Below are 14,054 nucleotides of genomic sequence, written 5' to 3' on the forward strand. Positions count from 1 at the left end.
CTTCAAAGTGCCTCTTCCCCGTGTGACCTTTCAAAGCTCGGGTCCCACTAGGAAAACATGTCCAGCGCTCATGGCCCACCACCTACGGCATGGACCTTTACCGCCCACAAAGCAGGCTCCCGCAGCCTCCAGCTCCCAGCCTCTTGAGGGGCTCAGCGGAGATCATCCCAGGTTCAAGTGGAAACATCTGGGCTCGGGGTGAGGGCCGCCTGGCCTTGTGCGTCTTTGGCCTTGGGTGTAGCAAGCACACTTCACCTCCTACCGGCACTTCCAACAGGCAGGGTGGCCTGACCCCGTCCTCCCCTGCAGGTGTTCCTGGAGGGGTCACCTGCTTAACGCCTTTAAGTTCATGGCAGTGATGTCAATTCAGGATGGCAGGGACATTCGACTGTCTGTGCACGTCACAGACTGAGATCGGTGCCACCAACTGAGGGCTATTAAGAAGCGTCCGAGGAAATTTTTTCCACGTAGCCAGTCTTCACCGCACTGGCACTGCCCGGCACTCGGCAGCCCCAAAGCCAGGCTCCCTGTATTTGTTCTCCTTTTTTAAAAGTGGCTCGGCTTCTCCTAACTCTTGGTCCAAGCTGATTTATGGGGCTCCCCTGCCATTTTTTTTTAAATGTCTTTTATTTATTTTGGGAGAGAGAAAGTGTGCAAGCAGGGGAGGGGCAGAGAGGGAGGGAGAGACAAAGAATCCCAAGCAGGCCCCCATGTCAGCTCAGAGCCCGATGCTGGGCTCGAACTGATGAACTGTGAGATCTTGACCTGAGCCGAAATCAAAAGCCAGACGCTTAATCAACTGAGCCACCCAGGCGCCCCACCACCGCCACTTTAATAGGATTCAGGAAAATGGTCATCGACCCCCAGCCTGCCAAACACACCAGAGTAAGAATTGAAGCAGTGAATTTGGTCAGACTCGGGGTATGGGAGGTCCATTGCATCATTGCATTTCTCTGGAAACCACAAGGCAAACCAGAATGCGTTACTGAAAGTTTTATAAGAGGAAAAAAAAAAAAAAAAAAAGACAATCTTCGTGCTTTAGTTTAAAGAATTACATAATTCTTTCCATTGTGCTGTTTTCGTGGAATGCGGCAGGGTGTCTTAAGCTTCAGTTTGGTGGGGTGGGTTGAGGCTCGTAAAAAAGCTGTGGCCGTGGCCCGCGTGTCAGGACAACGGGCGCGAGGCTGCTGGCCGGGGTTACTTGCACGGCCCTCGGCCAGCTGGGGCCCTGGGGCGGTCCTCTCACCTCTAGAGCGGGGCTCCCAGCGGCCCTATGGGGCTCCCACTTGCCTCTCCACATTTCAGTCTGAACCAAGAGAAGTGGAACCGTTTCCCACCCACCTCAGGAAAGGGGGGACCATACCCTGTGGCCCAGCTGACATGCAAACAGCCACGCCCTGGCGGAACTCTGCGGAAGAGCACAGACCAAGCTGCATCCACGTTCCGTGTCTCACCTTGACTGGAGCGACCGAAAACATCAAGGACCCCGGTGGCCCCGTAGCTGTTGAATGCCTCATTTGCAAAAGCAAACAAACAAACAAACAACTAAGAAACAACTTTTTTTTTTTAACATCAGAGATAATATTAAGACCTGGGTCAGATTTTTCCATTTAAAATGTTTGCTAGTTTAGGTCGAGTGTGAAAGGCTTCCCCACGTGCTTCTCCAGAGAAGGGAATGTACCAGCCTCCTCCTCCTCCCTCACCCTTCTCTCGCCCAACAACCAAACTTCATTTAATCCGATCAACTGCAGTATCGCGCCAACCAGGGCAGGGACACGCCCTCCACCCTGAGCCCTGCCTCCGAGGGCACGAGGGGAGCCCCAAAGTGGGGGCGTGCGGGCCACTGAGTCTCCTGGCCCAGAGGGGGTCCCCCGGCCTCCGCGTGGCCTCTTCAAGCAGGGAGATCACGCTTCAGGCCCAGAAGACAAGTGCGTGACCAATCTTTTCAGAGTAAAATCATTCACTTTCGGAAAATATCTGCTCTTTGAAAAAGCACAGATGGCCTGCTCCTGTTCTCAGGCCTCGTAAAAAACGTACCTCACAAAAGATGAATACCACTCAGTACCCTTCTCAGTAAGATTACGGTGTTTGTGTTTTGAGTATCGTTATTTTTTCTACACTGTGCGGGAAAATGAACCATGTTGATGGCTACATCTTAAATACTGTGATTCAAGTTTTTAAAAAATCTAGTATAAATATCTTAGTAACTTATAGTCATGCGTTTAATGACAGAGATTTGGGATCTTTTGAAATCAGTATTAGTTGACTCATACTCTTAGTAGCCTGGCTCTTGAAGCACAACGGAAGCCGGAACAGAACAGCTGAAACACACTTGCACACGCACACTCACACCGCCGGTGCTCTCCCCCGAGCCACTCGGACCTTACTTCCCGCGTCAATCCGTTCCCTTCGCCTTACCCCCCATGCGTGAAGCACAAGCCAGCGGACCTTCACCGTCTCTCCAAGCGAGGCTGCGAGAGACCCAGGCCACAAGTCACTTACTCCGCACAGCAGTGCCTGCCGAAGACCCGAACTAATCCTGTGCAGTAAGTAGCTGTCTGTTCTTCAGGGAATTTTTACCTGTGGGTTTTTACCAAAGAACTTGGGCAATTTGAAATATTCTGATGGAACGTGCGCGCCGGCTGCTTCCCTGGCAGTGCCCAGATGGGCCAGCCCGAAGCATAAACAGAAACCACAGCCCCCACGGCACTCCGTGTCGTTTTCAGTGCCTTGGCAAAGCTTCCTGGTGCGTACCCCCCGCCCCTGGGATCCACAGGGCCGTTGTACGGAAAGCCGAGGGGGAGGGTGACCCACGCACATCAGCACATGAGATGGGTGCAGATTTCCAAAGCAAGACTGAGCTTGGTTTCTTGGTGTGTTTATCGTTACCATTTTTAGGTGCCTTATGTTCCCCAAGTATTCAGGGGCGGACAGACCCCTTGTCATAATACTAGACAGGAGCGGTTCCAAAGCAGACCTTTTAGAGCAGGTTCTGGTGTCCTCTCTCTGGCTCTGGGTGGAGCATGCAGGGCCTCAGGGAGCAGGGGTGTGCACAGAAAAGCAAAGGTAATCTTCCTAGTCACGTTAACGGATAGTGGTTCCAAGGAATTAGAAAATGGCTATAAAATAACTTTAATTTCTAAAAATCTTTGGTCCTCTTCTTTTTTTCCTGCTAGGAGATTGAACTGATCACATATATTGATTTATATCCTGAGTTTGTGGGAACGTACAGGTTTGGAATGTCCTACTGTAAGACTGATGAATGTAAGGAGTTAATTTCAGGGTACAGCGTTGCCTTAATGGTTTTAAAGAATAAAACTATTTTTTAAAATTATTTGGTGAGTTTTGAGTGATGCTGTGAGGTGAACATTCAGCTTGAAAATTCCTGGCCGTAGCATCTGCCCTCAGCCCAGGACAGCCCCCCGCTCAACCCTGCACCTGCACAGGGGCCTTCACCTGTAGCCTTAAGTCCTTCAGTGGACAGAATGGCCCCAGAACAGTGTGACCCTGAGATGACAGCCATTTATCTGACATAACATGACACACGGGGAGCATGTGAAACAAACCCAGGGCACAGATCAGCCAATAAAAGCTCTTTTTCTGTTCTCTCCTCAAACACACATCTAACATTCTCCCGGACGGTGAGTTGGCCTTGTGGTACTTACTAGGTGAGACCGCCCCGTTCTGCCCTCTGAGAACCACAGAGGCTCACACACGGTTGAGTGTGTCACCGCCTGGGGGCCGGGAAGGCAGGGGTGCCCGGGGCAGCCTATAGTCCACTGAGGGCTGGTGCTGAGTTCCCTGAAGTTTCCAGAGCAGAGTGAAGGAAGGGAAGGCAGGGGAAGGCATTCCTCTCCCTTGGGCTGGAGCCAGAGCCTGAGGGGACAGAAAAGGCTGGAAGCAGCAACACCCAAGCCCCACTCCACGCCAGATCCAGAGTGCCACGGAGAACAGCTGTCCTGCAAATGTTTCAGGGGAAGGATTACTTTCCAAAACGTTAACTGGTTGTCTGGGTTTTTAATTATAAATCTAACACATGATCGAGATTAAAAACATGTTCTAAGCATCACAAGGGTGGGAAGTGAAATCCCACTGTCCCCAGGCCCCCTAATCTCTCTCCGCACACCCGGGCACATTCCCGCAGGTCACTGTCCTGCGTGATCTGCGTGAACGCTCACTTCCGGGGACGGGAAGCGGGAGGCCCCAGCCCTCCTGCCTCCAGGTGAGCAGGAGGGGACAGGTGGCCTGGGCCAAGACAGGGAGCTTTGTCCCTTGGCTTCTGTGTCCTCGGGGTTGGGCAGAGCACCATGTCACCTGGAGGCAACTCCTGGATCTGACGAATAGTGCGAAGGGCACAGAGGGCCCCCAGGGGGCCGCGAGTGAGCAGGAAACAAGCCGGGAGATGACCCTGCAGGAAGGCCTAGAGCCCCAGGTCCCGAAGGAGAACAGAAGGGCCAGCAGGCCCAGCCCTGGCTGGCTTTGTGCCAGTTCTCAGCCATTGCTCGGTTCCTGCCCTGTGGTCTCAACGTCGAGGGCGGCTCTGGACGGGGCTAGGTCTGCAGGAGGTGTGGTCTGAGGTCAGCCTTCTGAGGGCCTTCTCTCCCTGTCCTCTTGCTGCCGCAGGCTGGGCCCCAGCTCCCTCCAGCTCCCAACGCTGCTCCTGATGGCCCCGAAAAGGGCCGGGCGGAGCAGTTCCCAGCTCAGCCCCCTCCCTGGCCCAGGCTGCACTCAGGTCCTCGAACCAGGCTGGCTGGCAGGCTTCTTTGACGGACCTTTCCTTCTCCCCAAGTCTTGCCGAATTTCCCAAGGGAAGGCATCGATGTTCTCCTGGACACAGGGGAGGCAAAACCTCTTGGAATAGAATAAGCTGCACTCCTGAAAGAGCAAAGGGGAAGGGTGGGGCTAAGTACCACAGAATGGGGAGCACGGAGCAGCTCCTCCCCAAGCCCAGCCCTTTCTACACACGGTGGGGAGGGGGGGGGTGACAAGAACAGCACAAGGGAGAGCCGGGGCTGGGGGCCGGCCAGCCCCCTCCAAGAACGTGGCCATCACCTAAGGGAAAAAGATGGAGGAGAGAGGGGGCAGGAAACACCCAGACCCTTCAGGCAGTGGGGTGTCCAGGGGTTTTGAGCCTGCGAAAATCACCCACCGAGGCTGGCAAAGGCGTCAAAGAGAGAGGCAATGCAGGCCTGGGTTAACCAGGGTGAAAGAGGCGGGATGGCACAGAAAGACTCTGGGGTCTGCCCTGCTCCGTCGCGGTCAAGGGCAAACAATAAGCCGGAGCAGAGGCCACACCTAAACAGTCAGAAATCCTAGATCCCTCCGTCTCCTGGTTATCGCACGAGTGGGACACAGACTTGGTAACCACCGCAGACCGAAAGGGCCACGAGCAGGTGGCTGGTCTGGGCAGGAGGTCACAACCACAGCCATTCTCCCCTGTGCCCTCCTCTGTCACTGAACTACAGAGACTCACTGCCCAGGCCCTGTCCAAAGACTGCTTTCCCAGCCCCTTCTGCCACTGGGTGTGGCCACGTGGCAGCTCTGTGCCACCTCCTGGTCATGCCCTCTGAAGGAATGGGGATGTGCTCCCTGTCTCTTCCTGCTGGCGGGAGCATAGGTACGATGGCAGGAGCCGCAGCAGCCACCGTGGACCCAGTGGATGTGACGTGCTGAGTGGCAGCAGTGTCTTTCCTGCCGGCATCACCTGCTCTGGACTCTTACACGTATGAAAAATAAGTGAATACGGTTTGTCGTAATCATGCCACTGTATTTTGGGGTCTCTGTTCCAGCAGCTCAGAGTGTGCCTCAGCTAAGACAAGGCTGCCCTTCCTACAGTTCTCAGGAGAGAGCTGTTCCCGTGTAAGAGAGAGGACTCACTTGTCACTAACAAACTGTTCCATCAAAGAACACTGGAGACTGCGGAGACCACGCCGGGCACCCTCTCCTCTGCTCACCGAGGGCAGCCCAATTTGTAAGCGTGGCATTCAAGGCTTCTCGCCACCTGGCGCCGCCCCCCTTTCCGGTCTTCATCTCGCAGCTTCCTCTCTCCCACTGAGTCCTCACCGGCCGCCCATCTCCAAACACCCCAGGCCTCTGCCTCGCAGAGGCTTCCTCCCACCCCGTCAAATCTCATCACCTTGGCCTTGCAGGACAGAGCCTGTTTAAACCTTGTTGGCACTTTGCCCCCTGGCAGAAAGCCCAGGAACCCCTCTACTGCCCGTCACTCGGGTTACGGGGGCCGCACTCCTCCACCTCCCTCCATCCTCGGGTTTTCAAACAACAGGCTCACCACCCTGGTGGACTGGGCCCCCACTCAACCTCTCTAAACCTCAGTTTTCTCATCTATCAGATCAGTATAATACGGTTTTGCCCAGCTAGGCTTGGGCCAGATTGAAGGAATCTGCACTGGTAAAACAGGCCCCAAGCACAGGAATGCTCAAGAATGCTCCAGAAAGCACAGTTCCTTCCTCTGGAAGGTCCCGCCAAGAACAAGTAGGAAGAAGGTCACCGTCCCACGGAGAGAAGAACAATGGCCACCCGCATGGCTGGTGTGGGGTGGGGGAAGGGCTGTCAGCACCCACTGCTCCGCCAGCACGGAGACCCTGCGACTGACCCCAGCCCGCCCCTCTGCCTGTCTGCTCACTTCCGTTGGCCACAGGACCCATCCATAATGAGGTGGCCTCCAAGAACCCCCGCGGCCCCCTCCGAGTGACTGGGAGGGCTCCTAGGATCACCCAGCAAGGAAAGGCGGATGCTCACGCCGACGTCAGGAAGGCTCACGCGTCACCTTTCCCACACTCGTGCATGTGGGGTCCCGGCCACGGGGAGGGAGGGAAGGCAGCCCCAGCCCACGCAGCTTACCCACCGGGCCCACACACACCAGCCGGCTGCACAAACTGCACTGAGAGCCAAGGACCAGGAATCTGCCCTTGTCTGAGGTGAAGGGGTCCTTCATGACGTAACTCTCCTCCAGAAGGCTGCAGGACAGTAAGGCAGGTGTCGGTCTCCGGGTTAAGGGGGGTAGGAAGGGGCCTGGAGGTTCTGGAGGAGCTGGGTGACCCCTCAGGACACTCCTGAAGTGTCCAGAGCCCGGACAGGGATGGACCTACAGCTCAACACCCAAGTCGTGCATCACACTCAGGCTGGCACCAGCCAACAGCTCCGGCCAGGGGGCCTGGGGGAGGGGGGCGGGGTGGTTCCGTGGCCAGGAGCCTGAAACGGGGTACTCACACGACAGACTGGGTGTCAGGGGGCTTCTGCCCCACGTAGCTGTATGGGGCTGTCAGGGCACAGAGCTGGCACTTAAACACACCCAGGGGACGGTGGTCTGCCTCACACTCCATCTGCAAGTTCAAGAGACAGGGCGCCATCACCTGCAGAACCAGGAACTGTGCTCATCCCCTAAGCCTCCGGCCGCGTGTTTCTTACCCGTAAGACCCAGGACACCCCTTACAGACAAGGGACCTCAAGTTCAAAGTAAGCGGACAAAAGTCAACACAAGTTCGCGCGAGTCAAGGCTCTGGGCGATGCTTCAAGCCTCAACGCACTACAGAATCCGCTCCGCCCCTGGCCATTTGAGCCCTCTTTACCTCCGACAGTACCTATTTCCAGGACGGCCCCCTCGCACCCTTCGCCACCCTGCACTTGCCCGCCTCCTGGCTCTCGCTCCACCTACAAGGCTTCCCCCCACCTCCACCTCCGGAACCTCCCTCGGGCTACTTCCAAGATTTTCTCTTATTTTTGGCCTTCGGCAGTTTGAATATACACATCTACGGGGTTTCTTTTCCGTACTGATCCTGTTCGCGCTTCTCTAAGCAAAGGGGGCCGATGCAAGTCTCCCCGGGCTTCGTCAGCCCCCCCTACGTCCGGAAGGCGGCCGCGCCATCTCCGCCTGCCTGCCTGCCTCAGTTTCCTGGAGGGCCGCGCACGCCCGAGCCCGCCTCCGGGGAGCCTTCCCGCGTCCTCCATCCCACCCCAACGCCGCGGGCGGCCGCTCGGACCTCGGAGCCCGGGACACCACAAGCCTCCGCCGAGCCGCCAGCGCCTCCGGGACGCGCCACTCGCCGCCGGTAACCGGCCCGGCCCAAGGCGCTTGCGCGGCCCCGCCCCCCGACGGCCCCGGCCCCGCCCCCGACGGCCCCGGCCCAGGGCGCGTGCGTGGCCCCGCCCCCGGCAGCCTGGGGCGGAACTTCAGGGTGGACTTCCGGCTGCAGGGTGCGGCGGCGGCTGGAGTGAGTCAGGTCTTCGTCTGGTAGGAGCGCGTCGAGCGGGTATAGTGTTGCGGCTGGTCCCAGGCTCCCGTTTGCTCTCTGGGGGTTGGGACTTTATCCTTTGGGGACTTGAGAAATAAGGAGTATCTGGGAATAACAACCACTCCTGGACCTGGGCCCCAGGGATTTTAACAAGCGCTGTGATGTTCTTTTTAGCGGTTTTGACCTCGGGGTGCTTACAGCAAGGGTATTTTTTGGATCAATTCAAAGATCTTCTACTGTTGGGGGTTTTTTCTGGGTCTGCCCAAAGGTGGACCATCTGGGGGAAGCATTGCATATATAACCTATAACCACTCAGATACACGACCTTGATCTCAGGATAGAGATCAGGTTAGACAAGTTACCAGATGGACTAGATAGGGGAGCCAAGGGAAATACTCAAAGAGCAAATATTCGTCTTTGATAGAAAGTAAAGTTAATTTTAAATTTGAGCTATCCACAGCTTTTAGTGTAAGAAAAAGTTTACCAAAAAAATCCACAAGGTTTAATATTATCCCCAAATATATATTTTTTAAAATAGTTTCCCTGGGTGGCTCAGTGAGTTAAGCAGCCGACTCCTGATTTCAGCTACATGTAGAGAAACTACATGTAGAATAAGCACTATATCAAAACAATGAAACAACTGGCCACAGAATGGGAAAAGATACTTCCAAAAGATGTATACGATAAAGGACTGTTATCCAAAATATACAAACAACTCTAAAAAACTCAACTAAAAGAAAACCTGATTTAAAAATGGGCCAAAGACCTGAACAGACATCTCACCAAAGAAAATATAGACGGGAGGTAAGCATATGAAAAGATGCTCCATAGGGGCGCCTGGGTGGCGCAGTCGGTTGAGCGTCCGACATCAGCCAGGTCACGATCTCGCGGTCCGTGAGTTCGAGCCCCGCGTCGGGCTCTGGGCTGATGGCTCAGAGCCTGGAGCCTGTTTCCGATTCTGTGTCTCCCTCTCTCTCTGCCCCTCCCCCGTTCATGCTCTGTCTCTCTCTGTCCCAAAAATAAATAAACGTTGAAAAGATGCTCCATGTCCCAGATCATCAGGGAAATGTGGATTTAAACAATGAGTTACCACTCCATACTTATTAGAATGGCCAACATCCAAATGCTCACAACACCAATGCCAACAAGGGTGTGGAGCACCAGGAACTCTCCTTCATGGCTGGCGGGGATACAAAATGGTACAACCATTTGGGAAGATGGTTTGGCATTTTGTTACAAAACTAAACATACGCTCAGCATACAGCCCAGCAATCATACCCCTTGGGACTCCCCAAAGGAGTTAAAACTTACGTCCACACAAAACCTGCATGTGGGTGCAGGGTATAGCAGTTCTGTGCATAATTGCCCAAACTTGGATGCAACCAAGATGTCCTTCAGCAGGTGAATGGATAAGTAAACTGTGGCCCATCCGGGCAATGGAATCTTACTTGAGACTGAAAAGAGAGGTGTTATCAGGCCATGAAAAGACATAAAGGAAAACAAAAACAAAACAAAACAAACAGACAGACATAAAGGAAACTTAAATGCATGTTACCAAGTGAAAGAAGCCAATCTGAAAAGCTTATATATTATATAATTCCCACTGTATGACATTGTGGGAAAGGCAAAACTATGGAGAAAGTAAAAAGATCAGTGGTTGTCAGGTGTTACAGGGGAGGGAGGGATGAATAGTTGGGACACTGAGGATCTTTAGGGCAGTGAAATTATTCTGTATGGTAATATAATAGTGGATCCATATCATTACACATTTGTCCAAATTCCTAGGACATACGACACCAAGAGTGAGCCCTGATGTCAATTATGGGTTTGGGGTGACAATGTAGATTCACCAGTTGTAACAAATGAACCACCTGGTGGATGTTGGTAACTGGGGAGGCTGTGCATGTTGCGGGGGGGGGGGGTCACTGGAAAATCTCTGTAGCTTGTTTGAGGTGAACCTAAAACTGATCTAAAAAATAAAGTATCTTTTTAAAAACACCAAAATAGCATTCAAATTTGATGCAGGGGAATGAGAACTAGGGAATAGAAACATTTGATGCAGTCTGAATCCGAAGATTCGTGCCAAATAATCCTGGAACTTATCTCTATAGAGACTACTTTCAGGCCACTTTGGATCAAGGTGGATCTCTATCGAAAAGGGATTTGAACAAAGTGAGTGGACTGGGGCAGTTTCTGCTTCTCTCTCTCTCTTTAATGTTTATTTCTGAGAGAGAGAGAGAGAGAGAACGAGGGGGAGGGGAAGAGAGAGAGGGAGAGAGAGAATCCCAAGCAGGCTCTGCACAGTCAACGCTGAGTCCAACACAGGGCTTGAACTCATGAACTGTGAGATCATGACCTGAGCTGAAGTCGGACGCTTACCCGACTGAGCCACCCAGGTGCCCCTCCACTTCTCTTAATAATATCCCAGCACTGGAAAATGTGAACTTAGCAAAACACAAATACCTTCTGGATGGAGGTAAACTGTGAGAAATGGTGGTAGACATGAGATGAGGATAACATTTGGATGAAGAAATGAAAGTTTTTCACATGTGCTGTCTTTACGACGTGTAAACATGACATTGACATCCGTGGGTTCAATTCTAAATTTAGAGATTTAAGCATTTTATTGACGGGGCTCCTGGGTGGCTCAATCGATTAAGCATCTGACTTCAGCTCAGGTCATGATCTCATGGTTCATGAGTTCGAGCCCCTCATCAGGTTCTGTGCTGACAGTTCAGAGCCTGGAGCCTACTTCAGATTCTGTGTCTCCCTCTGTCTCTCTCTCTCTCTGCCCTCTCCCACTCCCACTCTGTCTCTCTCTCTCTCTCTCTCTCTCTCTCTCCCGCTCTGTCTCTCTCTCTCTCTCAAAAATAAATAAACATTTAAAAAATTATCTTTAAGAATTTTATTGACCGGGGCACCTGGGGGCTCAGTCGGTTAAGCGTCCAACTCTTGGTTTCAGCTCAGGTCATGATCTCATGGTTTGTGAGTTCAAGGCCCGAGTCAGGCTCTGAGCTGACAGCTCGAGCCTGCTTGGGATTCTCCCTCTGTCTCTGTCTCTGTCTCTCTCCCTCCCCTGTGCATACTATCTCTCAAAATGATTAAATAAACTTAAAAAATTATCGAGAATTCCACTTGCCACTCCCCTCAGGAGAGTGCATGCTCTCCCAACTGAAATAATTAGAAACAATCCATGTGCTCCGAGGACTCAGGAAAAGTTGTGTAACTTGGCATTATCGTCCACAGGACATAATTATATGAAAATCTTTGTTCTTATCAACACGATGTTTTTCTGTAGTGACTGCAAAAGAACACAGTTTTATAGGAATGCATACAGAATACTTTACAGATAGATTATGTACGTCTCTTTGCTCATCCAAGGGCCAGTGGCCCATCAAGAGAACACCCAAATGTACACAATAATAATTCAGTTATCTTTGATATTTTACCAATTTTCAGCTATATAAAAACCATCGCTTTACATAGTTTTTTCTCATTACAAAGGTGTGTCTGTCAAGGTAGGTGGATAGAATATATTATATGTAATGGTTTGTAAGTTTGCTTCATAACCTTTGAATATTTAGACATATGGAGGCTTGTAACATCTCCTGGTGCCACCTTCCCCAAGGAGTAACTTGCTAGGGAAGATAATTACCCATATGTTCTGGCGGTACTTAACAACTTTTTTTAATGTTTATTATTTTGAGAGAGAGACACACACACAGAGTGCAAGTGGGAGAGGGGCAGAGAGAGAGGGAGACGCAGGATCAGAAGCAGGCTCCAGGCTATGAGCCGCCAGCACAGAGCCCGACGTGGGGCTCGAACCCACGAACCTCGAGATCATGACCTGAGCTGAAGTCAGATGCTTGACAGACTGAACCACCCAGGTGCCCCAGGCCTGAGTTTTTAAAGTAAGCTTGTAAAAGTAGAATATACATCCAGAAAAGTCCAGCCTTCCTAAGTGTATGGCAAAATGAATCTGCACAAAGAACAACAATGTAACCAGCGCCCAGTGAAGCCCTTGTAATACACACATGATACACTGAATACCACCCACACACCAGACTTACCACCGGCAGCGCTTCCTTCAGGCTCAAGGCAAAGTTCAGCTCTCTGTGGTGTGGAGGAGGGAGGATGCATCTAGAGACCTGTTTTTGTTGCCTATGGACAAAATGCCTTTACTGTTGTATCATTTTTAAGTAAATTTTGAACAGTAAAATATACATACAGAAGCAAGCCTTAAAAATGCAAGTTTACGGGGCGTCTCAGTGGCTCAGTCGGTTAAGCATCCAGCTCTTGATTTGGGCTCAGGTCGTGATCTCACAGTTCATGAGTTCCAGCCCCACGTCAGGCTCTGTGCTGACGGTGCGGGAACCTGTTTGGGATTCTCTCTTTCCCTCTTTCTCTGCCCCTCCCCCGCTCGCTCTCTCTGTCTCTCAAAATAAATAAATAAACTTAAAAAAAAATTTTTTGGGGGCGCCTGGGTGGCGCAGTCGGTTAAGCGTCTGACTTCAGCCAGGTCACGATCTCGCGGTCCGTGAGTTCGAGCCCCGCGTTAGGCTCTGGGCTGATGGCTCAGAGCCTGGAGCCTGTTTCCGATTCTGTGTCTCCCTCTCTCTCTCTGCCCCTCCCCCGTTCATGCTCTGTCTCTCTCTGTGCCAAAAATAAAATAAACGTTGAAAAAAAATTAAAAAAAAAAGAAAAAGAAAAAAAAAAGATTTTTTAAAAATGCAAGTTTTCAGAGCCCTAGGGTGGCTCAGTCAGTCCAGCATCCAACTCTTGATTTCCGCGTGGGCTCGAGCCCCATGTTGGGCTCTGTTCTGGCCACTCGTGCACACTCTATCTAAAATAAAATAAAATTGTAAAAAATGCAAGTTTTTGGAATGAACAAGAGTCTGAGGCGGATGTATCCCCACTCCCACCCAGAGCCACAGACGGAGAGCTCTCTAGAAGATTTGTTGAATTCCAGAGTTCTTAAGGGGCTAAACTGAGAACAAATCCAAGAACGTTCATCTTGGTTTCCTGTTCGGTGCGGACTTGGGAGGGTATTCAGAACTGTCGCCAACTTGTTCTGGAACATAGCTACGCTATTCCTGGAAATATGAGGAGGACAAAGGAATCTTTAGAAACGGCTTTAAACTTGCTAAGTTGTGGTTTCGTTGCTTGAACTGCACAGGGTCCCCAGAGAAACCCATGTGGATGCACTTTTTCCCTCCCGGTGAGGAAGCAGCCACAACCCAACAGGAGGAAAAGTCTAGAACCATTCACATTTTATGTTTTTGTGTATGAAAATAAGGTAATGATGATGACGATGATGACGATGACAACTCCTTCAAAAAAACCCTGTATTTTTGTCTCACTTGTTACTTTGTTTTCCTGATAATGTTGCATTGGCATTTCTACATTTCTTAACCATATAATACTTATCATTGCTCTATTGGATTAGAAGGCCCCTGGCACTCTCTTCTTTCCTCATATGCGTGGGAAAGTCCTGTGACCACCAGACTTCTCATTGAAACCAGAAGTTGAGAGCCTCGTCTCCTTCGTTGGACCTACAGCTGTCTGCCTGGTCCTCGCTCAGACGGCTTCCATGTCGGTACCAGGAGGGGGTGGTCCCCTTCCTGCACCAGGAGGCCTCTCCAGCTGGCACTCCCTCCCTCCCAATGCACAGCTCCAGGTCATGGGGTACAGCCACCCCCAGAACATTCTTCCTGGGAAGGGAGGCCAACCGGTGTGCCCTGAGCCTGGAGAGGGGCCCAGACTTCAGCTGATTGCTAATTTGGGAAGAGTGTCTGGGCGCAT

The 14,054-nt window shown here is 51.9% G+C and overlaps 1 protein-coding gene across 2 annotated transcripts; it reads right to left on the minus strand.

The window, feature by feature from the left end:
• Positions 1-1,569: 1,569 nt before the first annotated feature.
• Positions 1,570-8,102, minus strand: CDPF1 (cysteine rich DPF motif domain containing 1). Of its 2 annotated transcripts, none has more exons than XM_043562921.1 (4): positions 8,001-8,102; positions 7,231-7,343; positions 6,866-6,977; positions 1,570-4,875 (listed from the first exon to the last, which is right to left on the minus strand). In XM_043562921.1, exons 2-4 carry the CDS (start codon positions 7,341-7,343, stop codon positions 4,729-4,731), a joined length of 372 nt encoding a protein of 123 aa, XP_043418856.1. In that variant the 5' UTR covers positions 8,001-8,102; the 3' UTR covers positions 1,570-4,728. The 2 variants fall into 2 exon arrangements, with proteins under 2 accessions (XP_043418856.1, XP_043418855.1); XM_043562920.1 differs by having other exon boundaries at positions 7,792-8,091.
• Between the last annotated feature and the right edge of the window lie 5,952 nt (positions 8,103-14,054).

This window comes from Prionailurus bengalensis, chromosome B4, assembly GCF_016509475.1.
Source record: "Prionailurus bengalensis isolate Pbe53 chromosome B4, Fcat_Pben_1.1_paternal_pri, whole genome shotgun sequence".
Classification (NCBI taxonomy): Eukaryota; Metazoa; Chordata; class Mammalia; order Carnivora; family Felidae; genus Prionailurus; species Prionailurus bengalensis.